The sequence below is a fragment of the Porites lutea genome, chromosome 1, assembly GCF_958299795.1.
Source record: "Porites lutea chromosome 1, jaPorLute2.1, whole genome shotgun sequence".
NCBI classification, from domain to species: Eukaryota; Metazoa; Cnidaria; class Anthozoa; order Scleractinia; family Poritidae; genus Porites; species Porites lutea.
The window spans coordinates 59,547,804-59,574,731 of record NC_133201.1 but is presented as its reverse complement, the minus strand read 5'-3'; the positions used below and the strand labels follow the sequence as shown (position 1 = coordinate 59,574,731).

Sequence of the window (26,928 nt, the reverse complement as noted above, 5' to 3'; positions counted from 1 at the left end):
ACTCTTTGCGGATCTCTTTGCGGCTTTTTTCAGTGTTTTACTTTAGCTTTTGGCGATTTTTCCTTTTTGTATTCTTCGTCCCCAATGCAGCCTGTGTGACATTCGTTTCGGTTTTTTAAAGGACAAAATTGGCCAAGTACGGGGCTGGATGTTGTGACATTTCGACATGGTTCGAGATAATATAGAAGACATCGGGAGTGCCTCAACTTTGTTACAAGGTGAGCTTAATCTTGATTCTTGTAGCTTCATCACTTATAATTACTTATCACGTGGCTTATATAGAACTTCACTAATATTATGTTTTTGTATATATAGTGCAAGAGCAACATTCGTCCATTACGACTATTACTGTCTGACATAACTCTAAGCAGCTCTAAACAATAATCAATTCTTCTTCTCTGACATTTTCAACTTCTGTTCGTTTTTCACCTTTACCTTTAAGTTTATTCATAGAATCAAGCTTAAAAGTTATCATTTAGGCTTATCGCATGGAACAGTGTCGTGCAGGTCGATGGCTTACGGCACTCCCCTGATTTTGTTCTCTTTTACAGCTCTTGTAAAAGACTTGCGTCAAAACCAGAACAACGAGGAAAGAGTCACAGCACTGGCAGATCGAATAACCAACCTTGCAAACAGAATGCATAAGCTCTCATTTGATAGAAGTGAAAATAATGCAGTGTTAATTCAGATACACAGTTGTTCTGTTACACTTTGGAATATTGCTGTGGCAATGAAGACTGGTGGAACAACAGGCGCAATTTCAAATGCACGATGTAAGATTCAGTCTGCGTCTGTGTGTTTAATAAGGTTTCTCAGCTTCATTCACGCTTAAGTCACACTCTCGATATACAGTACGCGTACAGCATACGGTAAAATCCCGAAAAAAAGGAACATCATCATAGGTTTGCCTGGTTTATTCTCACAGATCAGATTGATGTATTGATTGTCATGATATATCTTGTATGGTCTGGTTACAGTTAGAGTCAACAAGAGTCGGATTTTTTAAATTTTGTTTTTTCTAGGTAAATAAAGTACGTTTAATTCGTTTTGATTCTTCTTCGAGTTTATTTTTAGGTTATAATTCCCCTGAGTTAATATAAGCCCATCTAAAAACCCTTACGAAATTGTACTAGACCAGCCTGAGGGCTCACACCCTCTCTCAAATAATAGTCTAATTAAATGGTCTCTGCGATTTTTTTACACGCGAATGAGCAACTACTGACTACTAATAAGAATTTAGAGGCATGTAATATTGCAAACTTATAATGACAGCTTGTTGTTTATATATTAGTTAAGAACAACTTTGCCCTTTTTGATTTCAGTAAGGCATGCAGCTTGTAACCTGTCAGTTTTGGCAAATGCTTCCGAAACAAGTGAGGTGACATACAGAAAACAACTCGTGGTGAGAACAAAGAAATGTTCAGTTTTATCATTCTCACGATCCTTCTTTCGTCGGCTTCGTCTCAAGCAAGATACTATGTAATTTCTTACCTATTAAAAAGCCACAAAGATACGGTATCTAATCTTTTAGTATTATTATTTTTCATTTAGATGACAACAAAAACCGGAAAAGCCTGGCTGGGTAAGTCAAACTCGGTAATATCATGATTAAATTCACTCGCGTTCAACCCAAAAATGTCCAATTGTTCACTTAAACACGTAACTGTAACCGAAACAAGATGCTTAGAGGACAAAAAAATTCCAGTGCGTAAATAAGAATGGAATACTCAAATTAAAGTTGAAAGGCAAAATTTAAACTTACAACGCGATCTTATTGATTTCTTTTCATTTTTAGTATTTTCACCATAGTACAATTCCAAGTCCGTAGCCAGACACTCGGCATAGACTATTTGGTATAGCTTTACATGGCCTTGAAAACGTATAGTTACTACTACCCCCATTCTTTCCTTTTAAAAAGTGATATGAAGTATAGAGCGTTTTTACTCACGTGGCCAGCATCTATGCTAATTTATTGGAACAAAAGAAACCGTTTACATGAGAAAAGAGTTAAACTCCCAGAGGATTTACTGGGTACACCAACATGGCCGCTGTTTCGTTGTTTTGGAACACCAATATGGCCGCCGTGACGTCATGTGAAAACGCTCTATTACTTGTATGTGAAATTGATCGTCGCAGCCCGATCGGCACTTGGAAATCCAAAAATCCAAAAATCCGGCGTCAGTTTAATGCATTATCCAGTAAGAACGCCGGCCACGCACATTACAGAAATCTTGCGATAATTCAACATTCAAGTTGCTTTGAGCTGCTTAACTCTTTTTGTATTTTAGAATGTCAAAACCCAGCCATGGCAGAGAAGTGCCTTGCGTTAGCATCAGAGGTACGTTTTAGAATACTCCCTACCAGAACTGTACAGTGCTCGGCAATCAAATTTTAACACTTACTTTTAAACCATTACGTAAAAAGTTGTTTAACTACATAAATTTGTAACGGGTGCTAAATGCGGTCATTGCACGTACGCATAGTGTTTCAATCAGCTAATAATCCCCTTTTAAGGGGTTGCTGTACTTGAAAATAAATCTCTCATTTTTTCCTGAACCTGTTTCGTATCTCGGCATCGTTCTTAATTTTGGCTTCTTTGACAAAGAAGTTAAAGTTACATTTTACATCTTTTATTTTTGAGTGTCGAAAGTTAGGGTATTTGGTGTTTGCTTGTTCTGTAAGTTTGGTTAAAAGCGTCCACGCCACTTCTAAGCCAATCAGAAATAGGACAAAACTAAACTACCATAATTCGACCAAAAAATCAGTCCGAGGCTTCTGGTGTTTGCCAAAGGAACTTCTTTGATTTTAGTTTAACGACTTTCACATGTAGTCATTACTGTCCGACTTCATGTCCGGTGGTCAGAGCAAGTATTGTACGATGGTTAAATTTGTTTCCCAAGACAGTAAACTTTGTCACTTTGAACTCATGAAGGGTATAAATTGTATTGGCGTCCTACTGCAGGGGTTTCCTAAGTGATGGAATGGCATCCAGCCCTGAAGGAAAGAGGTGGCGGTGGAGTGATACTCCAGGGTGTAACATACTTGAACGTCATTCTATACTTTTTTTGCTTGGATAATTGCCATAATTGGACTCCAATCTTTTTTTGTGTTGGTTGTTTTGTTTTACTTTGAAGTGCTGGGATGGATTGCAAAAGGTGTGGTCATTAAATGAGATGCAGTCATCATCAACGGAACAAGTCAAAAACATTGCAGAAAGTGAGCGCTACATATTCCGTGTCTTTTGCTACAGAGCTGAAGCCGTGAGTAGTTTTCACTTAAATTGCACATCACGAAAAGTTTACGAGAACAAGCTTTTAAAAGTAGCCTTTAATTTTTTATTCGTTGCGTTTTAGGGTTTTCTAAAGATCCAGGAAACGTTGCCACTTATGATAGTGAGGAGCGTGTTTTTTTTAATTTTTAATGGTTTGTATGTTCATTTACAGAGCTTTTCGCTGAAAAATTACAACTCAGCTAGCTTTTATGTTAGGAAAGCCAGAGAATACTTGCCAAGACTAACTTTAAAAGAGGTGAGGGACGATACGTGCTATAGGCACTTTATATATTTTGCCATGTGATTAAAAAACTGGTAATGTGCTCCTTTTCCTCCGTACCGAAGAGCATTTCCTTGGCACAGCTGTGTTACAATTTTGGTGTTGATACCTACTACCGTGAGGAATACGAGAATTGCATCGGCTGGCTCAGGTAGGCATTATTCTGGTAAATTAAGTCCAACAAATAAATCACACCAGTTGAGTGCGGTACAAACCACACCTTCACATAGTAATCAACTTGACCCATGTCTCAAAGAGGAATATTTAACTCATCTTATAATTATCAGGGATGGATCTTCTGATAAAAACCAATCTCGTAACGTACTAAAGTAGACTTTTCTCACTTTAAATTGTTTTTTGCTCAGGCAAAGTTATGATCTAAGAAAAGAAAGTAATCCCTTTGGAGCAAAAAAGGAGGTATGTGATTACAATTATTTCTTGTACGAAAGATCTATTGTCAATAATGGAATGTTTGCTGCATGTAAGTTGTAATTGGGCATGAACAAGTACATTTTTCAGTCTCTTCTGTGACTCCAAGGTCAAGTTACAGCCCTTTTCTGTCTTTCCTTTGCCTTTGTTCGCGTGAAAGATAACTGTGAACACAATATCCTTCTCTGGCGGCATAGATCTTCGGCATAGTTACTAGCTTTCAGTTTCCAGAAATTAGTTCAGCCATTGTTAAAAGGTACAGAAAAGAATGAATTGTAGATTTAACAGGAAATATGCTCTTGAAATTTGCAGCAGGCAACAACATTGCGCCTTCTGGCAAATGCATATCTTGATTGGGACTACAAAAACAACTGGCAGATGGCTCTCAATGCAACTGGTAACAAATCCTGAATACTTTATCTTCCGCCAGTAAATTTCAAGAACTTTAAGTCGTTATTCACTTATACTTGCTTTATTATGATTTTATAATGGCAGAAGCTCTGTTGAGTGTGTATGAATCTTACAGAATACGCTTATCCGACACCCTGTTCCACTTTGACACAAATTAAAATTCAGTTTAACCTAAGAACTGTAAAATTGTTGTTCTATCACGTTTAATCCAATGCATTTAGTAAACTTACTGCAGCCTTATATTCAGCAGCCAAGATTAACCATGTTTTTCTTTTGTTCCTCTTTAGACCTTGCAAACTCTGTAAGTACCTACATTATTTTTGCTATGCAGAGGAGTTGATGAGTTCTATTTAGACTGTATTTGAATCCGATTTGAATACATTCAAACAACTGACGTATATCCCGCTTTTCTACTTAGGAATATAGCCATCCCGCTGGACTTTATCTTAAAGCAAAACTACTTATTATGGGTAATGGGGAAACGATTCCACTTTCGAGATTGAAGTCAGGTATCAAACCTTTCCCTTATACACAATTTGCCGTTTTTTCATTTAACGAGTACTGTAGGGACATTATATTATCTCAAAGTAACACGTTAAACATGTAACAGAGCATGAATTGCTCTTACAGGGAAAATAAACTGACTATAGTCAAGGTTGTTCAATTCAGGTCAGATCTGGACAATTCAGTATTTGAGCATGAAAAAGCTATGAGAATGTGTTTTTTTTTGTCCAGGAAAAAAGAATAAATCAAAGTTTTCCCATGCAACTGTATTTGTCGTGAATTAATACTATTCTAGCGTTGAAGAAAGCTAGTTTTTGTTAACTTTTATCCAGGGTAATATTTAAAAGATATGACGATACTGCTCTGACTCCTTGTCTCGATTGTTTTATTCCCTTTCCTTGTAGTTTTAGCAGATTTCGGACCACTGATAGACTGAAGGAAGCGGGGAGGGGGTAAAATGAGCGCACAGTCGGCCTTAGGTTTGAACTGTTAAGAGTTCCGACGTAAAATAAGGACGTTCATGCACCTTTTTACCTTAAGTCGTTTTTTCATAACTAAATCAGTATGCCATATTCATCAATATTTAACGTAATTTACATCTACTGGACGAGTAAACAGTAATTATCATTCAATAAATTCAAGTAGGGTTTGTTTTATTTATAGCCTTTGAGGAAACTCTTCAGCACCCGGACTTAAAGGTGGATCTTGGTTTGTGTGCAGTAAATTTGGCAATCCAGCAAAACAGGTGGGTCGATAATTGGTAAAATGAAGATATCTTTTAAATGCAAGAGCAAATTTAGTGGCAAGAAAATCATGTTTAACTGCACATAATTATAACTTGTTATATATGTTTTATGGATTGAACAAGTAAATGTAGGTGTATCCACGAACGTCATAACGGGGTATTCATTAATTTAAGGGAAGTTCCTAATAAGGTTAGCGGGAAACCAATTGTAGAAATAGAAGCGTTAATTTTGGCATGTTTAAAACATTCTGGCAATCCAAGATGAAGGCCGCTTAGAAGACCAAGAGAAAAAAGCACAACTTTATCAATTCTTGCTGAAAATAAACAGATAGTACTAGTCATAATTAATGTGGTGATAAAATGAAGTTGAATCTATTTCTTTTTTATTATTGTCAGACCGGAATTGGCTTTTGACTGTTTGGAAATTCTGACTTCACGCTTCAAAAACTCTCCGCACCTTTATAAGATTCAACTTGAGCACTTGGTAAGTTACTATAGCAATTTCCATTTAATAAGGAATACGGAAAACATCTAAAGATCTAAAAATGACTTTTCCTCCTCTTAGGCCTACCGCAAATCATAAGGGAATTGAGATCAAGGCAAAAGCTGCGATTAGGCTTTTTTCTTAACTTTTGTTACTCTTACAGAAGTTTTTTGATCAGAAATGAAGGAGATCATGTTGCGATTTTAAAGAAAATTTAAGTGACAAACGGTCTACATCAACTGAATTCATTACTCTTTATCTGAAGGAACTCTTGTTAAAAAACAAAAAGGATGACGCAGCAAAGGAGCTTATCGAAAACTGCATTGTTGGTATGCAAGGCCTAGCTTGTTGATACTTATCTTTGATCTCTTTTTTGTTTTCATTTTAATTAATCGTTCTGATTGAGTTTGATCACGATAGTGCACTGACATCATGATTTGTTTGTTTGTTTGTTTGTTTTTTTTTTGCTAAATTGTTTTTCAGGTGAGATGAGCAAATCCGTTGATTCAGAGATGTTTCAAAGATTCCATATTCTTTTGTGGGAAAAAGCGGCTGTTTGTTATGAGGTTTCTAAATGATAAATGACTGTTATCGTTAACATTAATACTGTTTCATTTCCTTTCGCTTTTGCAAAAGTAGCGTGGGTGCCCCTTAATTTTTGTACGGTGATAATTATTATCGTGTATATTTATTAGAAAATCTATCCTATAAGTTTGGGATAATTCTATTCACAAGGAACCAAGCTGACAGTAAACATTTGTAATGGTTCGAATTCCCATGGGATACTCATATTTTCCTTTTTTCAACTTCTATTTCTTCAGGCAAAAGACTACAATGAAGCATTAAACTGGTATAATTATTCCTTGAGCCTCTTTTCCTCGAAGGAGACAAACAGCAAAAGTATTGCAAAACTGCAGGTTGGTATGAAAAAGAAATGAAAAGCGTTGCCATGCTTCCAATTATACTACCTTTTTTAAAATAACGGGAATTGATTTGCACGACAAACTCATTTAGTGTGACCGATACAGTAGTAAATTGTTGGTTTTCATTTAAAAAAAGAACGATTTTTGATTTGAATTTAATGCCATTAGCTATCTGAATAAAAGAAGGAGAGTCAAGACAAAGTATGCGCGCTTCTCGGAAGTTTTTACATACGCATCAAGCTAGTACAATATATCTCTAGGTTAAACCTTGCTGAGTGGCATACTGACGGTTGCTTTTACACCATACAGACCAGATACAGGGCTTACATTTGTTACTCTAGTTATCATCTACTGAGGGCCTCGTGGGCCGCCTTTAAAATTGAAAAGGGCCCTTTTGTAAGAAAGGGAACCCACTCTCAGTCTAGAATTATGTACCAAATGGTTTGAAATTAACTTTGTTCTTTGGCCTAACCTCTTCTAAAACATTTTCGTTAACTTTTTGCTGGTGATCAAAACCAAATGGGAAACATCATACCTGTTCTTTTTTTTTTGCAGCGAAACAAATGTTGTTGTTACATGAATCTTCAAGACTATGAGAAGGTTTGACAAGAAGACCCTTTAGCTTAAGCTATTTGCGGTTACAAAAATAGCCCATTGTACAGTTACAGGTGAAAACGAGGTTGGAGTTGACCTCGTTTTGATACAGCCCTTCTTGCTTTAGTATATAAATTATGTTCTTATGCTAACTAGTATTTTTTAAGCATAAGTTTCATAAGAAAGGAAAGAGGTTTGTATCAAAACAAAGTCATCCCCAGCCTCACATTCACTCAAAGGTCCTCAAAGACTAGGATACTAAGCCCACAACTGTAAAATGGTCTGTTGTATCCCCAAAGTGAGATAGCGGTTTAGGTCTAAGATCTGGGCAGGGGGTTACTAAGGCTAAAGAGGGTATTACTTTTTGTCTTCACTCCTCGTAATTAGGTGGAAACAATGGTTATTTCTTACGGTTCCAAGTCATGTTGTCCATCTGCACTCTTTTTCAACTACAGAGTGGCTTCTAGCTTAGTTTAATTACGAACTCAGCCAGCCTATTGCAGCCGCTATTCCCATAAGCCTTTTTATATTGAAACTGACCTACCAGGCTTAATTGTCAATAGTTTCTTTTAATGGAGAGGTAGGACTGGTATTTATCTCAGTTATTTAAAAGTTGAGTTATTCCTTTTTGGTGCGTTTCTTTCCAGGCCAAAGAAGCCATAAGAGAAGCGGAAGAAAATGATTCCGAGAATGCTGTTGTTTACTTCTATAAGTTTAAAATAGCCCTCTTGGAAGGACAAGATGACCTTGGTGAGCATGGCTACATCATAACGACATCAGGAAACCCCAAAACTAGTGAGATAAATAATTCATCTCTCCTATGCATACACCCTACACTTAGTAAAGTTATGGTTATTTTATTTACGTCTATTTTACCCGGGTCTATCATTTTAACTTCTAACAGCTTGTCGATTCCAACCCGAACCGAAATTGTGAGCATCAGCAAGAGTGCATGCTTAACATAGTTTATTTTAATCACCAGCTGTGGACGCAATGACTAAGATGAGTGAAGTTGATTCAAGGCAAGATAATAACATAACAGAAACTGATGCTCATTTGTTGATATGTCTGGCTGCACAATTGGCTTTAGAGGTACGCTCATCAATCGTTCTGCGTGATGTTACTATAGACTAATACGTTTCTGCGTAAAATCCTAGGTGAAGACTTACTACTCGGATTAGAATTTGTCTGTAGTACCGCGAAGGAAGCTTCAGTTGATCCTTTGCGCCAGTAGATGACATAAAAACGCAAGTTGTTGTTGAGAAACAAGTTCCCATCTGACCATTCACTTAGTCTTTCTGGAGGAGGTGCACAGTTTCTTCTCCTAACAGAAAGAAAAAGATTTGTCAAAATGGACCGTAGTCCGTAAATAGTACCATGACTTTATAAGTTTGATGCACTTGTAACAGGACTGATGTGTCCGATTTACAAATTTATGAGAAGTTGATGAAAGTTCATGAAATCTCAATTCTACAAGCTTCTAGAACATTCTAAGTGTTTTTTGTTTCAAAATGAAACGTGTCTGGGACAGATGTGGGGTTGGGCCAGCAAAGCCTATCTAGATAAGCTAAATAGACGCGCCGCAAGTATTTATTGAAGGTCGATCTATCGGGGCTGAGGAGTTAAAATCAATACTTGGCTGGCCCAGCCTACAAGCACGCATAAATTATCTCAAATGCGTCTTAGTCCATAAGTGTCTTCACGGAATAGCGCCTTCGTACTTACTTTCAGAGTTTAGACGCACGCACCTTTTCCATGGCTATAACACCAGAAGTCATGATTTGCTGCGCCCTCCCTTCGCAGAAACTACTAAATACCAAGGTAGCTTCAGAATAAACGGTGCTTGGACCTACAACACTCTACCGACAGCTGTACTGAGAATCATTAGACAAGTAGAGACCCTCAGTGAATTCAAAATCAAGCTAAGGCGCCATTTTAAACAGTAACGCCAGCGGTACATGTTGTCTTTGTAACTTAATTAATTGTCTAGTTTTAATGTTTTAATGTCTTTGTTTTTGTGTTGTGTCAGGGCTCCATTTAAACTCGGCTCTGCTAAATTGGATGCCCCTGGATAAATATTGAATTAAAAAAAAAAAAACACCCCAAAAAACCCAATCAATTTACTAGTAAGCTTTTTATTTAGGATGATAAATATTAACAGTGTACTTTTTTGAAAGAAGGACATCTCGTTTCTAAACTTGACATTCCTTGGAAAACAATTAAATTACCACTGTAACCTTTAAAGTAATTAAACTTAGGGAACTCTTTTATTTTTTGTTGATACAAGTTTTTAATAGTGGGAAACTTTGTACTAATTTCAACCTAAAGCTTAATCATTAAGGCAAATAAAAAGAGAGCTTCTAAGTAGCGAAACGGATTTAGGAAGAAAGATTTGGAGCGTCGAAAAAAGAATTAAAGAGAGAGAGGTAGTAAGGAAGAAAAAAAGACAAGAACACTGTAGAAGTTTGACTGTAAGCCAACAGAAGCTAAAGAGTACACTGTTAATAAAAGGGTAGCAGTTTGACTGATTGGTTGTGGTGAGTTCCTCTCGCCTCGCCGTTCCCCCTAAACGTCACGAAGTTCGTTTATCACATTTATTATACATTTTGTGAGACGAACATACTTTGCATGCTACAACCGATTGTTAAGCTTATTTATTTATTTATTTCTCCTAAAAAAACTAACAAAGATAATGAACTATTTAATGTCCCAAAAACTGATAGTTAAGAAAAAGAAGGCGAATAGTAAAGCTTGTTGATAAGGCCTCGTCAATTAAAACAAGTGATTTACTTGTGATGATGATGTCTTGATAGTTTTACAAAATGGAAATCATCACGTCAACAATGAAAGAGGAAATTTGGAGGGGGGGGGGGAGGGGTGCCTTTAACCTTACAGGGGACTTCGTGTCCTATTGTTCATTTTCACCTTTTATATAAATTTGTTATGTATTCTTAATCTGCAAATAAATAAATAAATACAATACAGCAGGGTCCGAAATTAACTTTTTAATACGAGCGCCAACTGGCGATCAAGTATAAATTGTTGGTCGCCAGAGGGCAAATTGTGGTCGCCAAAAATTCCCCCTCCCTTTTTTTCAAATAAAAGTTTAAACACGAATAAAAAATGCATGGTATGGACGTTTTTGTGCTTAAAAATTGCAATACTTCCGCTCCCGATACCAGAAAGAAACCGTACGTGTACGAGTGAAGTCTCATTTTTTCCACAAATTACTTTTTGGAGATATACATGTAAAGCCATCTGATCTAGAACGTAGGAACAGAAAGCTGTCTGCCCATGACTGTACCGGATCATATCAAAACTATTTTCTTCCCATAACTACCACAAAATAATCCACAAAACAACCACGAAACATAGCCGCCATGTTGCTCGTACCAGGCCACATTTTTTTTGTGCCACATTACTCGTAATGGCGGCTTGGAAACGTTCAACTCGTATTGATCGTAGCTGTTGTGGAGGTATTATTACAGGAAGATTCGTTTTCCTTTTAATTAAAAAATATCAGCAGGACAAAAAGGAAGACACCTGTTGGCAAATGGCTTTTCGAGGTTTCAATTCTTAATCAGTTTCTCCGAATGTTTAAGCCCTCAATAACAACCAGCTTTACAAGTCGCTAGCTGGCGACCAGCTATGAAATTCTGGTCGCCAGGACTAAATGTTTAGTCGCATTGGCGACCAGGAAGGCGCAATTTCGGACCCTGTACAGTTATTTAAATCTCTTGTCAAAACAGAAGTCACTAAATATTTGAGAAGCAAAAGTAAATTTCATTGTATCTAAGATAGGTAATATTTATTACAGATAGAGGTTTTTAAGTTTTTGTAAACTTTGTTCTTTATACTTTATGTCTTTTAGCAAAAGAACCATCAAGTAACCGTCAGTGCCCTGGAACAGGTCATAGCTACTAGCAGTGATAATCAACAAGTTTTAACGTCACTTAGGTATGACTATCTACATGTATCTATTTCTTTTATATTAGTTATCTGTTATCTCTTTTAAGCGTGCGAACTTCCTTGGTAAATAACGTCTTTAGCCAAATGTAACCTACGATTAGCATATCATTACCGATTTTTAAATTGAGTGAACTGATCCAATTCTTTTTTAAACCCTGTGAATGATTTTTTTTTCTATTTAAACAAATTAGATGCTTGTCAAGGTTAAAGCTCACAGAAATTTCAGATTCAGGAGCAAGGTAAATCAACAATGAAATATTTTTCGGCTTTCTATATCCTAACATTTACAATTGTTACCATATTCTGCAACAGAACTGCCCCTTAATAGGTTTTAGGTAATTCTAAAACAAATCTCATAAACTCCAATTCTGATGATTTTTAACTCATTATTTTTTTTTAGGAGAGATGTTACCTCTTTTCTTCGCTATCTACAGATCGGTAAGATGAGTACCTAAGAACAATCCAAACTGCATACTTTTCGCTATTGATATCACTTGATTGATAAACTTAAGTTTTCCATAATTATTGTGTTCAGGTTATTTCTAAAACCTCTACTTGTAATAGGGCTTTCACATTTTCTGGCATACAACTTTCTCCTGCTAGCCTCCAAAAGCATACTTTGTAAATCTCTTTTTCTCCGCTTCGTTGCAGAGATGAATTTACCGTCACTTTTAATTCTTGATAGCCTGCGAATACAGCTGCTTCTCTTTTCTCCTCGCGAAACGTCCTTAGCTGCGAGGAGCAAGGAGAAACGGCTGTATTCGCAGGCTACATTCTTGAGGGCAGCGAGTCATGAGTCAGTGGGGGCAAATTCTCCTGCCCCACAAATAAAACAGCATGTTCGGTTCTCTTACGATTTCGAATACGAAACTAGTTATTCGAGTATTTGATCGTTTCTAGGACTGTGGCAATGGGCATTCTGAAACATGATTCAGGCCGTCCCCTGCATCCGACTGTGTTAACTTAGTTCCGGCACTGACAAAACAGTTTACAGAAAATAAATAACTTAAAAAAATAATGAAGATCATTAACACGACTTCTTGGAATTATTTCTTAGCGTTGGATCGCTTGTCTCAGATGCACGGTGCAGGCGATACGCATGTGTATGTAGAGGCGATGTGGTTTATGAAAATCGGTAAGCTGCTTACTTATTACGAAGAACGGACAACGAATGTCTGTTTTTCACCATGCAACGTTCCCTTATATACCAACTTTGATTCTGTGAGCGGAAAATGCAGACAAGACCTAAAGGTTGGTGGCTTGAAAAAGACGCTCCAAAAGAAAGTTTTATGACCATGGTATGTGTCTTTTAAACTAATCCGATTCTTTCAACCGCCGGCCCGGTTATATCATTGGTATTCGAAAAGAATAGGGCAAGTTTCCTCGGTGGTGTTTCCCCCCCTCATGCACGTATAGTTCCTGATATCCTAAGGGGTCATCCTTGGCTGCATGGGTTACAGCAAGCTCATAAATGGAGAAATAGAATCGTGATAAAATGTCAACCAAGAATACATGCTATACTTTTCTGGTATAGCAGGTTGCTTGAGTTTAAAATTAGCGGCAAACATTCTAATAATTTCCTCTTGGTAGGCAAACGGACAGACTGATACAGAATAATATATTCAAAGACCTTGCATTCGACTTCTGCTTAAGTATTAGTGCTCGGATATTCAACATAGGAGTTTACCCCTAATTACACTTCTAACGAAATCTTTACTCTTAGCTTGGAATGTTGCACTGGAAAGTACTGATAATAGCTTGGAAATGCAAGAGCTTTTCCTGCGTTGTTATAAGGTAGAAGTGTACAATTTAAGTTACATTTACTAATATAACTACCCCTCTGATAACAGCCATTAAATTTATGTCTAAAGAAATGGCATATTTGCAACGTATTTGGAAGTAGTTTATGCCGGGAGTCTTGTAAGTTATAGGTTCCTTCAAAACATTTCACTTGTTTTCAAAATTATAAATAAATCAATGAAAGTTATTGATGAAAATGCCCTTAAAAAGGTTGACTTTAAAAAAAGGCACAGAAACGAGTCCAATTTAGATTTAACCAGCTAATATTTGTTTTTGTTGTGTGTGTTATGTAGTTTTCTTGCCTTTGTCCCGTGGAATCTTCTAACTTCGTTCGTCAAAAGAATTGCCTTGTGATGGCTGCTGCATCTGCTGTTCAAGCAGCAAGAGAACAAGACAAAAATAGCCAAGAAGAGAAGGTTTATGTTACTTCCTATAAGATTTTCTGTGTTACTAATTCATGTAGTCAAGAACAGTAACTTAAAACTTTTGAACTGGTGGGACATGCATTCTGTATCGTTCTGGAAGGTCTGTTAAATTAATTGCTCAACCACGACTTCTTTTTTGTTGCATAAAATAACAGATAGGACCGAACTCTTGTACAAACACGAACCGCGCGAGCAAGTTGAAGGGTGGCCCTTGGAAACTGGAGAAGCTCTCGGAATACATGAGTGCAATGTAACCGTAGAGAAAAGAGGAATAGTTCATTGAGGATCAGACACAAAGAGAGTTGTTAGTTGTAGAAATGACGTAGAAATATTTATGTTGTTCTAATCAAATACTTGTTCCTTATTGTAGAAAAAGCTATTAAGGCAGTGTTTGGAGCACGTCGAGACATGTCGTGATCTTCGCAAAAAGATGGCTGGGGGAGGCGTAGTGAGTCAAAAAGGTAAATTGAGTACGCCTTTATTTATCGATCTGTTTTTCGCATCTTTATCTAACTTTATTCCTGAAGTTATAATATTCCAATAGAGCTAATTTTGGTACTTTTTTCAGACGAATCGTTTATACTCCTCACTCTGTATGAGTTCGAGGCCAAGGTGCAACTTGGTACTGATTCAGACCTATATGAATGTTTAGACGCAGCGGAAGCTTTGCCACACACTGATCCAAGTACCTTTGAAACTCTTGCTGGTAATCAACTTGCAGATACGTTTATATGTATAATTTTCTGTTGAAGATAAAAAGGAGAAGACTGTGGTATCCAATTGGTTAACGCACGATATAACTAAACTCGACAACAAATTAAAAACGGTGGTCAGAAATTTTTTCATTTTCTGTTACAAAGTTTTAAGAGAATTGTTTGATACATGGAATTATAAGACTGCGACAAGTCTTGTACCAGTTGTACACCAACTTTTGTATATGTTGGAAATTTCCCTACTATTTCTTTGACCATATGAAATTGCACGTGTCATTAACTTGTAATACTTCCAACAAAACATCTTGCTTTACTAACGCAATTGTTTTACATTTGGTGAATTTTTCTGGCTCGGTGAAGCCATTGCAGTCGAATCTACTACTTGTAACAGAGAGATAAGTATGAGAGCTTTGAGAGTTGCTATCAAGAAACATCTTGCAATGGAATCAGTGGACTTCGCTAAGTTGAGGTAGCAATCCTATATATATTTATACAGGTGTTTCTTCATATCGGCAGACATTTCCAGCTATATGCTTGGTTATTGTAATATATTATCCACTGACTCCTCTATGTCTCATGCCTTACTTAATTGCTTACTAACTAACTTCCTTCCTTACTTTAACTCTTCTTTGCTTTCTTTCTTTCTAATGTAGCTACTGTGTACGTAATTGATTGAAATGTTCATAAGAAATAGAAGCCAACGAGATAACACTAGTTTAATTGGTCTCTCACACCAAAATTATATTTCCGTGATCTGTGCAAGATGTTTAATTCATGAAGGTAAAGTATAGGTTTCAGATTTAATTTTAGTTCTCTGAATAACTAATTATTTAAAGCGTCTACCATAATTAAATACTGATATCTAATAATTACCCTTGTTCAGTAAAGCTTTTCACAGTCTGGTATATCATGCATTAAGCAGTGGCAGTAGTAGTGACGCTGAGAGCAAAGAAGAGGCTTTGGCTATATACCAAGACATTTGTGAACTCATCGAGAACCAGGCAAAGGTAAAATACTACAGACTGAGTATTGTACGCTCATCCAGTGTCTCAGAAAAGCTCATGGACCCTTATCGGCGCTAAAAGATATATCAAATGATATAAAACCTTTCTCAGTTTTGATATAAATCAGTTGATGAGAAGTTACCTCTATTTCAGGAATCGTATCCCGAAGTTCAAATCCTGTGGCTCATGACGAAAGCGTGGAACTGTGGGATAAACCTATTCAGGTAAATAATCATATTACGTAACACCGGGACGCTTACAGGTAATGTCGTAGAAAAAAGTTTTCACTGACCACTGAAAATATTAGGGATCAATGAGCCTCGAAAGAAAAACGGAATCAAGGTAAAACCGGTCGACCTTCCCTCTTTGCTTAATCGAACATGTGGCTTAAAAAGAGGGTAGCCACAGATTCAGTGTCTTCCTGACACGTTTTGATGAGTTCACTTTTTAAAGGGATATGTATAATTTCGTCGCGCAGACGATACGCAGATAGATTTTGCATTCATTGCTTCAAATCTAGCGAATTTGCAACCTCAGTTGTGAGTAGTCGAACATAAGCGACATTCGGTATCTGTATCAGTCAGTCTCTATTTCCGTTAAGCACGAGCACATTGAAATCAGACAGCACTTCACCTGCTTATATTAACATCATGCTTTCTTCAAAATACTTAATTCATCATTAAAAAACGTTAGAGCATGTAAAAAAAACTGTGATGTACTAGCTTTACCATGTTTCTTGTTCACAGTGCCAGTAGACATGAGGCCGGAGAGAAGTGGTGTTCGCTGGCCATGAGACTACTGCATCATTTGTCTACATTTAAGTGCAACTATCAAGAAAAGGTCAGCTCAACTCTCTGTTGATTACAGGGTGATAAATCCCTTTCAAGTTAAAGCCTTTTTCAGGTGTCCCTCACTGCTTCCTGGTTTGTTTTCGTCAATTTGACTCAAGCTACAAAGTATGTGACAGAGAACAGGTTCTTGGCTACTTAAAAAATTCAGTAATAAGGGTAACTCCCCGGGGTCTGGTATAGGTTAAAAGGGTTCCCGGGTCACAGCGGCACATCCCCACCCAGAAATTCCTAAAGTACCCCCCCCCCCCAACCGGGGGGTAACTCCAGTCACGAACCATCAAAGGCCGTATATCATTATTTAGTTAATATCCACTTTATTGTTTCTTTAGATGACCAAGGTATACGGTGATCTTCTGGATCGTATGGAAAACAACACATTCAAGCGCCAAGTTGAAGAGTGACATAAACTGACCGTCTAATTAGGCAGCAGAAAATACACATTTCTGGGAAAAACATTCTTATAGTTATACTTGGCGGTTATGTATATGCATCCCGGCATGGACTAGCTTTGATTGAGTTTTGTTCCAAGGAAATCATAAGATTTATTTTACTACATTCCTCGTTTTCGTAAAAGTCTATTTGAAAAACCTATATTTCTATTGCACATAACGATATGCTCTGACATGGAAAGAGAAATTCGCGCAGTTATAGTTTTGCTTAAGAAGTGGTTCCTACGTCTTTGTGACGGCCAATAAAGTTTACTAAAACGTACATCAGTGACTGCAATTTAGCTTACAATTGCTTATATTCCATTTCCAAACACCAACTGCTTTAGCATGTTTAGACTGCTCATTTACGACGCAAGTATGAGCGCACGTAACGACGTAGTACTGTTAGCATAAAAATGCTAACAAAAGGCACTAATGTCGTAATGATTGACACGTGGCTGCATAAGTTCGTGTTTTTATAGTGCTTAAAAATAATTCTCGTGGTTAATATTCAAACCAGTTCTATGCGCCCAATGACATAACCCCGAACTAATCGATAGAGTGTAGCTGGTAAAATCGGCGAAAGAAATTAAAACTCGGAGTGAACAAAAGAAACTGAACAAAATAACAAAACGTGCGTTGTGTTACCATGGTTCTCAGTCTGCTCCGTTTGTATTTTCGTCGTATATACGTGCACGTGTAATATTGCCATTGAATATAATTTTCATTTATTCAATCTTTTCAAAAGTTTAAATTTACTGACCACCCCGTGCCAAGTTCAGGACAACTACAATTTAGTTTGCCACATTGAACTGAATGAATAGAAGGTAGGTATTTCCTTATTTAGTTCATATCATTTTAGTCATATTATGAAAGCCTGTTATCTTTTTTTGAATTCTATTAACCTGAAGTTTTGTTGTTTTTTTAAATCCAATTTTGATCATTCAAAGACCATTTATCATAATACGAGGAGCCATACTCTTTTTTTTTGTTGTTGGCGGGGAGCTGGACTGTTCCATGATCTGAAAAAGGCAAAACTGATAAACCGCACTTATGGTTATGATCTAAAATCGGGAAAAGGTTTTATTTTAATACATTTTTTACTTCCGCTATTGTGAAGTCATTCAAGGGAAGTGAAGTCTTATGCAGAAAACCAAACGTCTAGATAGACCTTTTTACATAAAACCAAAATTTGACGGCTGTTGCAGTTTCACTAGCTGTTTCACTAACTGTTTCACTAGCTGTAGAAAATTTTCAGGTCTTAAGCTTTTTTCCAAACTTGCTGCCTTCAATTGAATATATAGACTGAACAGAAGCCTGCCAAAAGAAGACTTTAAAAACTTCAACACGGAGTTTAAAATAACCGTGGTTCACCGAAGAAGACAGTGTTGTTCAACATAATTAACTTTATTGAGATTATTGTAAAACAAATCAGCTGCAACTAATTTGCATTATACTCAATAACAAAGGTTCTACTGTCTTGTTTTTCAATCGTCTAGGCTCACGTCAAGGTGGTCGAAAGTCACAAGATATTTTGCTGTCAGTCCTTTGTGAGGGTTTGAAACATTTTCTATTATGTCAGATCAAAACTGCTCTACTACTTCACACGGAAATGGACACATGAGCAAAAGCCGGCTTAGCCAAACGAGCCTGGACACTCCTTGTTCTAGCCTAAATCAAGAAACCTATCCACAGAACGCTGAAAATTTTACACCTAGCGGAAAGTTTTGGGGCCGTGTTAAGAAATTTCTCCTTTGTAAGAGCGGATTTCCCTCGGGTGTTTGCTACATCGTAGGGAGTGAATTCTGCGAGCGATTTTCTTACTGTGGGATGAAAGCCATCTTGATCTTGTATCTGACTCGTGTGCTTGCTCTTGGAGACAATACCGCCACTGCAGTCTTCCATAGCTTTCTAATGTTATGTTACTTTACGCCTTTGTTTGGGACAATGATCGCCGATGGCTGGTTGGGAAAATACAGGTAAGTTAAATAGAATCTCCTAGTTATGTTCTACTTTTTATCTGATTCCTATCCCTATGAGTTCTCCAGTCAGTCCTCTAGATCTGATCACATTACCCGATAAGACTCCATTGCTCAGTTGACTAATTCAGCGCCATTAAATATGCTGAAGTTCCGTCTGAGATTGTGTACCTAGCGGGGGTGGGGGGGGTGGTGGGGCATGCAAATGGCGATCACTGCAAAATCTGTAGGAATTTTTGGACATGAATCACACTATAAATCTGATCTAAATAGCAAACCCGCGCTTGTATAAATATTTACGCATTGGGGTCACAGTTCATATCACAGACCCTCGTATCACAAACTGCCTTGTTATTCAATCAAGCTTGAAGTTCCTAGTGAATAAAATACAAATTCATCGTATAAATATTCATGCCTTCAGGCGTTTCGTCATGGATAAGTACCCAATACAACCAAAGACATAAAAGTATTCAAAGAATGATTTATAGTGCAATTACTTTCTTTCCTCCGTCGTTCTCAATTTAGGGCTTGAGTAGTTTTGTAGCACTCAAGCAATCAATTTCTATAGTATACAGGAAATTTTTGATAAGTTCGGTCTTTCATAGAGTGTGCACGGTTTCCAAACTGTTTTACTTTTACTCATTTCCTCTCTAACTCACCGATTCAATTAAATTACTTTTAAAAATGACCTTTACATAGTAAGTGCGATCCTTTATAAGGTGTTATTTGTTTAGTTAACTTTTGAAAAGATAGTATATATTTACTCGTGTGCTCGAAGAAAATACGCGTTGTTGGTCATTTTCCGGCCACTTTCTCTGTTGTCTTACCGTCTGACCAGCCATTCAGGTTTAATTTTCGCGCGTCACACATATAAGTCCCGTAAGATGACGCTCCATTGTGGGTGATACTTTACCAAAGGAAAGTTGAATTATTACCCTTTGGCGAGGCTAAATCTGCCTTTTAAGCATTAAGTTTTTTTACGCAGTGGGCTATGAGAAAGATCATGCAAGTAAATGAAAACTCGAAAACCCAGATCCGCTACTGTTTCTTGCGTTGATATTCGTTTAGCATTCTTACACTTCATTATTTGCGTATTCCTGAGTTCCTTCTGTTCACGTAACCCATTAGCCAAATTTCACAGTAAAACTCTCGGGGAGTTAAAGAAAAATATAGATTTTACTTATAGGAATTTATAAGTTATGAGACAATTGAAAACATGATGTAAAAAATTCCTTTTCTCATTTTTCCCTAGAACAATCCAGTTCGTTTTTCTTCTTTATGGTGCAGGGAGCCTGATAGTATTTGTCACATCACTACCTCCGCTTGATGCTGGTGAGATTCCAGGACCAATGATTGGTATATTCCTGATTGCAGTAGCAACTGGTGGAATCAAACCATGTGTGTCATCTTTTGGAGGAGACCAGTTTACTTCTGATCAGACTCATCTGCTTCAGAGCTTTGTTTCAGTATTCTATTTTGCTATGAATGCTGGAAGTCTGCTCTCCATGTTCATCACACCCGTACTAAGAGGTAAGGTTACTCGTTTATAGAAGTTTGTTATAACATGATGCAAGTGTTTAGTGCAGGAACGGAAAGTAAAATTAAACATTATCATTATCCTTTCGGCATGCGCTGGAATGTTTTGTCTTCCACGCCGTGCCGTCCCAGATTGCAGAATCAAGATCTGATACTCCAATTCGCGTATACCGAGCCAAAAGCTGGGGGGTTCTGTCCAGGGAACTGACGGCGCGCAGCGTCCTCTCCGATCTCCGATGTATTCCTTCTTGTGTGTTGCATGCTCAGATCAGTTAATGTTTGTGCACTGCGTCGAAGATTAGTCAACTTTCCACCCAATATATTGTGGTCATTTGAAGCCAGTTTGGGTTTCTGCGCCGTAAAATAATATAGGCTCAACTAGATTTTGGAACATTGTTGGAGATACAGAGCGCCATAAGATTGTTGGGCTGGCTGCCGTGGATGCACGTAGTGCTAGCTGGATTTATTTATAGATATAGCCTTTCAGGATTATTAAACTCGTATATTGGTTTAAAAAAAGCGATAATTACCATGGAATGTAAAGAGTCACAATTATCTTCAAGTGATAAATGTTAAATTATCTAGAGAAACTTGGTACCTACATCAGCCAATTGAGCACTTTGTAACTTAGACCCTGTTTACATGGAGTGGGGGACCCCGGTCTAGTGGGGTAGTTTTCTTTTGTTTTGTGTCCCCCAGAGCGTGAAAACAAAAGAAACCAACCCCACTAGACCGGGGACCCCCACGCCATGTAAACAGGCCCTTAGAGTAATGAAAATAATTTAAACGCCACTTGCATGATAAATAAGGAACTCATTAAATATTTTATTTGACAGGAGACGTGAAGTGTTTTAAAGATGACTGCTATCCACTGGCCTTTGGTGTTCCTACAGTATTTTTGATGATAGCTGTTGCTTTATTTTGGTGTGGCCGTCACAAATACAAGAACGTCCCACAAACTGGTAACATGATATGGAAAGTGACTAAAGTTATCAGCTACGCACTTAAAAAGAAAATTACAACCAAGGTAAAATATATATACAGATATGCAGATTGCATCGTAGAAAACCGCCATCAGGGCTTGTAAAGGTGATAGTACACGGGACGATACGCGATGACGATTTTTAGCGCAACACAGTTACAGCATAGTCTCGGATGGGCGCAACATTGTTCCAACATTAAGAAGCCGTATTGCGAATTGTCCGTGTAACATCACCTTAACACTCCTCAAACTAAGCTAAATGTAACACTCAGTAACAACACTATGTACTTCTCCTGTCTGTGCTCTCTCTCGTGATATAAGTCAAGAGAATGGCACTATATACTACATTATCTTTAAGTTTGATTGTTTGTCGGAAAACTTGGTTCGTCCACAGTTAGGTGGACTATGATGGCAGTTGTATTGCAACACATCGCAAAGAAATTGAGTATCATAGAATTCAGTTATCAAGTTAACAGCAAATTCACTGTGGTAATGACTATGGTCGTCAAGCATTGAGTGATAACTGAGTTATCACATTTCTTTTTCCGTTAGGGAGAGTCAAAGGAACATTGGATGGACTGGGCTGGTGATACATATGACGCACAGTTGATTCAAGACATCAAAGCTCTGTGTAAAGTGTTATTCATGTTTCTTCCTCTGCCTGTCTTTTGGACACTGTTTGATCAGCAGGGCTCTCGCTGGGTTTTGCAGGCACAACAAATGGATGGTTATGCAGGTTAGTGTTGCCGAATGAGCCTAGCTAGTGAATGACCAAGCTCATATCCCTCCAATCTTCTTTCATCAGCTAAAGTAGCCAACAGGTTCTGATGTTCTAAGTGATTCTTCTGAGAAATGAGTAAAAGAGGAAAAGGGGTTTGCGCAAATGGGTTTTTGAGAAATGGATAAATGTACTACAATCCGAAGATAGCCATGCTTGTTTTCATTTAATACTACATCTATATTGCTATTTATATTACATTTTCATGAGTCCTGTTGTTTAGAGCTTTGGAAATGCATGCTGCTCAACTCGTTAGCGGGGTTACACTCTTTCACTTAAAATAAGTCAATGCATGCATGGCATTCATTAACCACCACCTCCTTAGACATAAATTTACTTTGCAACGATTTACTTCCTTCCAGCAGAGTTTGGGTGGGAGTACGCCAACAAGGCCTTCAGAGGCTGGCCCTTTTTAAGACAAAAACTGCTCTTTTTGTAAAATTGTACATCCTGTTTAACACTTGGGACCCCCAACCATACTCTGTTCGACCGCACACACCCGTTTAGGCAAAATAAGGGTGCCTCCCTTCGCAACCTCCATCCTCTCCCCGCGGAACAAGGTGTTACACGTCTGCCGTTTGCCTTTTAACCATATGATAATAAATGATTCAATCATTCACCTTCTATTCATTCAGGATTTTTGGGAACGTTTAAGCCAGATCAAATGCAAGCCTTCAATGCTCTTTTCATCATCCTTCTCATTCCGCTGTTCGAGGGTGTGTTGTATCCCTTTTTCAAGAGACCAACCCCACTCAAGAGGATGTGTGCTGGAATGTTTCTTGCTTGTGTGGCTTTTGTCTTTGCTGGTTTTTTGCAGATGAAAATACAGGTATGATAACTTATAGCATGTATGATAGCATCTATCTGTCAAACCATGGTATTATGGACATAAATGGAAACATTTCTCATTGAAGGCACGCCCTTAATATTTTGTTTTTGTTTTATTTTGTTTGTTTAATCAAAAAACAGTCATCAAATAAACTGAACTTGGGCTTTGAAAGTGTTCAAATTTTGGTTCTTTGATTAATTTTCAGAGCTTCAATTGTCAGTGATCAGGATTCCACTTCCACTTGACAGGGAGGGGATAAATGAAAGAGAAGATGGCGAGAGGGGTTGGGGGGGCGATTACTTTCAATATTTCAATCAAAGGGGGGCTATTATTCGAGGCAGACGATTAATCGAGGAAAAACGGCAAGCGGAGCACTAATGGAAAGGGAGGTAGCAATGAGTGGAGCACCGTCCGACTCCGGTTTGTCAGTCACATGATCACTACTACGAGTTACCGGCTTAAAAATAAACATCATTCTACAGTTAAATTTCACTCTATCACCTTTATGTTCAACCAGACCTTAATTGCAATGCGAGACTGATTGCATAGTGTATTTTACAGATGACATTGCACGTTCTTGCTTTTTTAGAGTGAAGAAATGATTAAAGATGCGCCACCATCTGGGCAAGCCAATCTACAAGTAATCAACACTTTACAATGTCCTGTGACACTCACTCTGGAAAACAAGAACATAACTATTGATCCCTTGGATAAATCTTCTGAACAGCATTTGTCTGTCAAACAAAACGTAACTCTCATGATCACATCTCCCGCAGACTGTAAACATCTGTCGAAATTATCGTTATCATATCAGCCTGACTTGAAAGAACATGAGTGGTACAACTTTGTTATTGGTGGTGTTGGAAATCAAATGATTGGACACATGGTTAAACAAAACATTACTCCGGCTCCCCCTCATGGTAGAGCAAAATTGTGCACACTTCTTTTTTCATTACCACCGGATGACAACTCATTTGATATCCTGCTTGACAAGCATCGGGTTCAAGAGAATGTTTTAGTTCTGGGGAAGGCAGTTTGCATTGTCATTTCAGCAGATCACTATAGAATGACTGTTATTGGGAGGAAATCCAGTAAAGTTTATGCATCCAGTGAAGTTCTCCTAAAGAATGGTGGAATCTATACTGCTGTGGTACAAGAAAACAAGAAAGATTACGCAAACCCAGCAGAAGTTCTTCTCTTCAAAGATTTGGATGCTAGAAACGTCTCTATGTTGTATCAGATTCCACAATATTTTGTCATCACAAGCGGAGAAATCCTTTTCTCCATCACTGGTGAGCATCCGTTAATTTATTTACGACCTTGTAACATTCCGATTCTCCATGGTAAATAACGTTGTAATAGTATCATTAAAAAGTATAAATGGAATGGTAGTTCATAAAATGCACCATTGGCTGCCGTTGTCAGTCCGTTTTTGGATCAGTTTCACCCAATCAGCTTATTCTATGATAAGCCAAAAAAATACCTTTGACTGTAAGAATAGATCCTATAAAGTAGTGTAGTATAAACCGAATTATTATTCATTCAAAATATTTCCCCAATTCTTATTGGCTAAAAGCACACGCATAATTCACCATAACCAGTTACTGATGACCAAATTTGGAAGAATTTTGTTTTTAACGAGGAAATGACGTCAAAAATGCAGCGTTCTTGCTTGCAGGTTAATGAACCGTTAACCGAGAAGACCTGGGGACGAGGTTGAGTTGATTTGGTTGCGAAAACAAAAAATGGCGGACATTTCACTCTTTTCAAGAGTAAGAACTAGGCGAAATTATAGTTAAACACATGGCAAGAACAGCAAGAACTCAACTCGAAGGGCGACATCTGCTATTTAGAGAATATTTGCGGAGCTGAACAACCCTAAACGTGCACTATCGAAGGTGAACTTAACATTGATGGAGGTAAGCATGTTTTGGCTTTGTTTTAAATTGGGAATAATTTTGAATGAATAATAAAACAATTATTGAATTCGGCTTTCGTATCATATGAAGAATTATGGAGATCTCGGGGGGTGTTATCCGCCTCGGCCAAGATACTCAGCCTCATTCATTAATTGTTATTTATCCCCTTTTGAGAACGATACAAGTTTTGTTAGGTAGGGCAGGAAAGGTTAAAACAAGGAATTAAGAAAGTTCGTGATGCGCTGGTTATCAGATACTACAGATGGTAAACTTAAGATTTTCAAATTATCCAAATCTGTTCTAGATAAACTTGACATAAATTGTTTATTGTTGTGTAAATATTATGACTATAGTGAAAGGCAAGAAAACGAAAAACTTGGTAAAGCAATTCAGTTTGACTGAGGAGATGATTTTAATTAACAATTACTGAATGAGGCTGAGTATCTTATGAAGAATTATGGAGATCGAGGAGGGTGTTATCCGTCGAGACCATAGGCCGAGGTGGATAACACCCTCCGAGATCTCCACAAGTCTTCATATGATACGAGAGCCGAATTCAATAATTGTTTTATTATTCAGTCAAAATAATTCCTAGTTTAAAAACATGGCTAAAACATGCTTACCTCCATCGATCCATCGATGTTAAGCTCATCTTCGATAGTGCACATTTAGGTCTGTCCAGCTCCGCAAATATTCTCCAAATAGCAGATGTCGCCCTTCGAGTTGTCTTTTTGCTGTTCTTGCCATGTTTTTAGTTATTTTTTCGCCTAGTTCTTACCCTTGAAACGAGTGAAATGTCCGCCATTTTTCAAGTTCACAACCAAAACAACTCAACCTCGTCTCGTCTTGCACGAACGCTGTATTTTTGACGTCATTTCCTCGTTAAACACAAAATTCTTCCAAATTTGGTCATCAGAAACTAGCCAATCAGAATCGGGGAAATATTTTGAATGAATAATAATTATCTTTATTGCCTTTGTAAGAACGTCGCTTACTGGTTTCTTTCTTTTGTTATTTGATGGAGTATGGTAGGGTTTGAGCAACATAAAAGCTCCTTTTTTGTATCTCGAATCCAGAGCACAATTTGGTGTCGGAGATAGTAAGAGTTCACACAACAACTCATTATTTCATATTGATAGTTAAGTCAAGAATCCAAATTCTCATTCCATACATTATTTTTCTTTAAAGGTCAGTTTCTGGGGTTTTCGTCAATGGTTGTGGGCCTGTTGATTTTTCTAATTGTCTTCATACTTCAATCTTCAGGTTTAGAGTTTGCTTATTCCCAAACTCCCGCAAACATGAAGTCCTGTCTTCACGCTGCGTGGCTGATGACCGTGGCATTCGGCAATCTGATAGTCGTCATCGAGGCAGAATCTCACCTCTTTGGCAGTCTAATGATGGAATTTTTCTTTTTTGCTGCCATGATTTTCGTTATTATGTTGGTATTTATGATGATGTCCACATTTTATTACTATCTGGAAACACCTGCTGCAGTTGAACCCATTGTACTGGTTCCTGTTGATAGGAGTGAAGACAGAATGGGAATAGGCAACATGCATAAATTAGCTAAAATCTAAAGAATCACTTAATTATTCAGCTGAAAATTTTAGGAGCACTTGTAAGTAATGTGGCAACATTCCTTTATCCCTCTTGCGAGAACTTAGGGCCCGTTTCTGGAAAATCCCGGGAAGGTTTTGACGCAAAACCAAAGCAGGGCGCGTTCAAGCTCCCAAACCACTTACGCCCGTTAACTTTAAAACTGAATGTCTTTAAAACCTTGAGGTTGAAAGGGCAAACTTGCGATGGCTTTCCGAGCCTGATTTTAATCAGGGCCACGACTTGAAAGCAAACTGATGCAAGGCCACTTAAAAAATAAAGCCTATCAGATTAACCCCATCTTCTAGCAAAGGATACTCATTAATCTGCGAAGGAGTGCATTGACGTTTATGACGTTTTAGCCTTTTGACTTTGCCTATTGAATAAAATGCATGGATCGGTGATTAACAAAAATAAAGTAGCGTCGATGACGTCACGGCTGCTGCCCTTATTTCACAAAAAGTTCGGTGGAATTTCA

General features: G+C 37.7%; 3 protein-coding genes across 3 annotated transcripts in view; 2 read left to right on the top strand and 1 right to left on the bottom strand.

The window, feature by feature from the left end:
• Window positions 1–26,928, bottom strand: part of LOC140923688 (LYR motif-containing protein 2-like) — a 246,979-nt gene that overhangs the window by 179,907 nt on the left and 40,144 nt on the right. The window lies entirely within an intron of this gene.
• On the top strand, window positions 80–17,075 carry LOC140940742 (testis-expressed protein 11-like). The gene is made up of 33 exons (XM_073389707.1): window positions 80–218; window positions 552–773; window positions 1,323–1,402; window positions 1,552–1,582; window positions 2,289–2,338; window positions 3,135–3,260; window positions 3,444–3,527; window positions 3,617–3,702; window positions 3,917–3,968; window positions 4,293–4,377; window positions 4,679–4,692; window positions 4,810–4,900; window positions 5,559–5,640; window positions 6,037–6,124; window positions 6,390–6,453; window positions 6,608–6,690; window positions 6,946–7,041; window positions 7,603–7,647; window positions 8,289–8,391; window positions 8,624–8,733; window positions 11,513–11,598; window positions 11,802–11,849; window positions 12,011–12,048; window positions 12,668–12,745; window positions 13,334–13,404; window positions 13,704–13,826; window positions 14,206–14,296; window positions 14,404–14,541; window positions 14,909–15,017; window positions 15,432–15,555; window positions 15,706–15,776; window positions 16,299–16,392; window positions 16,733–17,075. The coding sequence occupies exons 1-33, from the start codon at window positions 167–169 to the stop codon at window positions 16,802–16,804; spliced, it is 2,787 nt and encodes a 928-aa protein (XP_073245808.1). The 5' UTR covers window positions 80–166; the 3' UTR covers window positions 16,805–17,075.
• On the top strand, window positions 18,316–26,775 carry LOC140940736 (solute carrier family 15 member 2-like). Its single transcript, XM_073389702.1, has 7 exons — window positions 18,316–18,810; window positions 20,063–20,340; window positions 21,183–21,373; window positions 21,881–22,064; window positions 22,742–22,935; window positions 23,525–24,227; window positions 26,118–26,775. The coding sequence occupies exons 1-7, from the start codon at window positions 18,407–18,409 to the stop codon at window positions 26,429–26,431; spliced, it is 2,268 nt and encodes a 755-aa protein (XP_073245803.1). The 5' UTR covers window positions 18,316–18,406; the 3' UTR covers window positions 26,432–26,775.

Bases quoted from the DNA above. Each gene is read 5' to 3' on its own strand.
- LOC140940742 (XM_073389707.1), top strand. From the start codon at position 167: ATGGTTCGAGATAATATAGAAGACATCGGGAGTGCCTCAACTTTGTTA. The intron at 6,125-6,389 runs GTAAGTTACTAT...CTTTATCTGAAG, and splicing joins AGATTCAACTTGAGCACTTG to GAACTCTTGTTAAAAAACAA. The intron at 14,297-14,403 runs GTAAATTGAGTA...TACTTTTTTCAG, and splicing joins AGGCGTAGTGAGTCAAAAAG to ACGAATCGTTTATACTCCTC.
- LOC140940736 (XM_073389702.1), top strand. From the start codon at position 18,407: ATGTCAGATCAAAACTGCTCTACTACTTCACACGGAAATGGACACATG. The intron at 18,811-20,062 runs GTAAGTTAAATA...ATTTTTCCCTAG, and splicing joins GGCTGGTTGGGAAAATACAG to AACAATCCAGTTCGTTTTTC. The intron at 22,065-22,741 runs GTTAGTGTTGCC...CTATTCATTCAG, and splicing joins ACAAATGGATGGTTATGCAG to GATTTTTGGGAACGTTTAAG.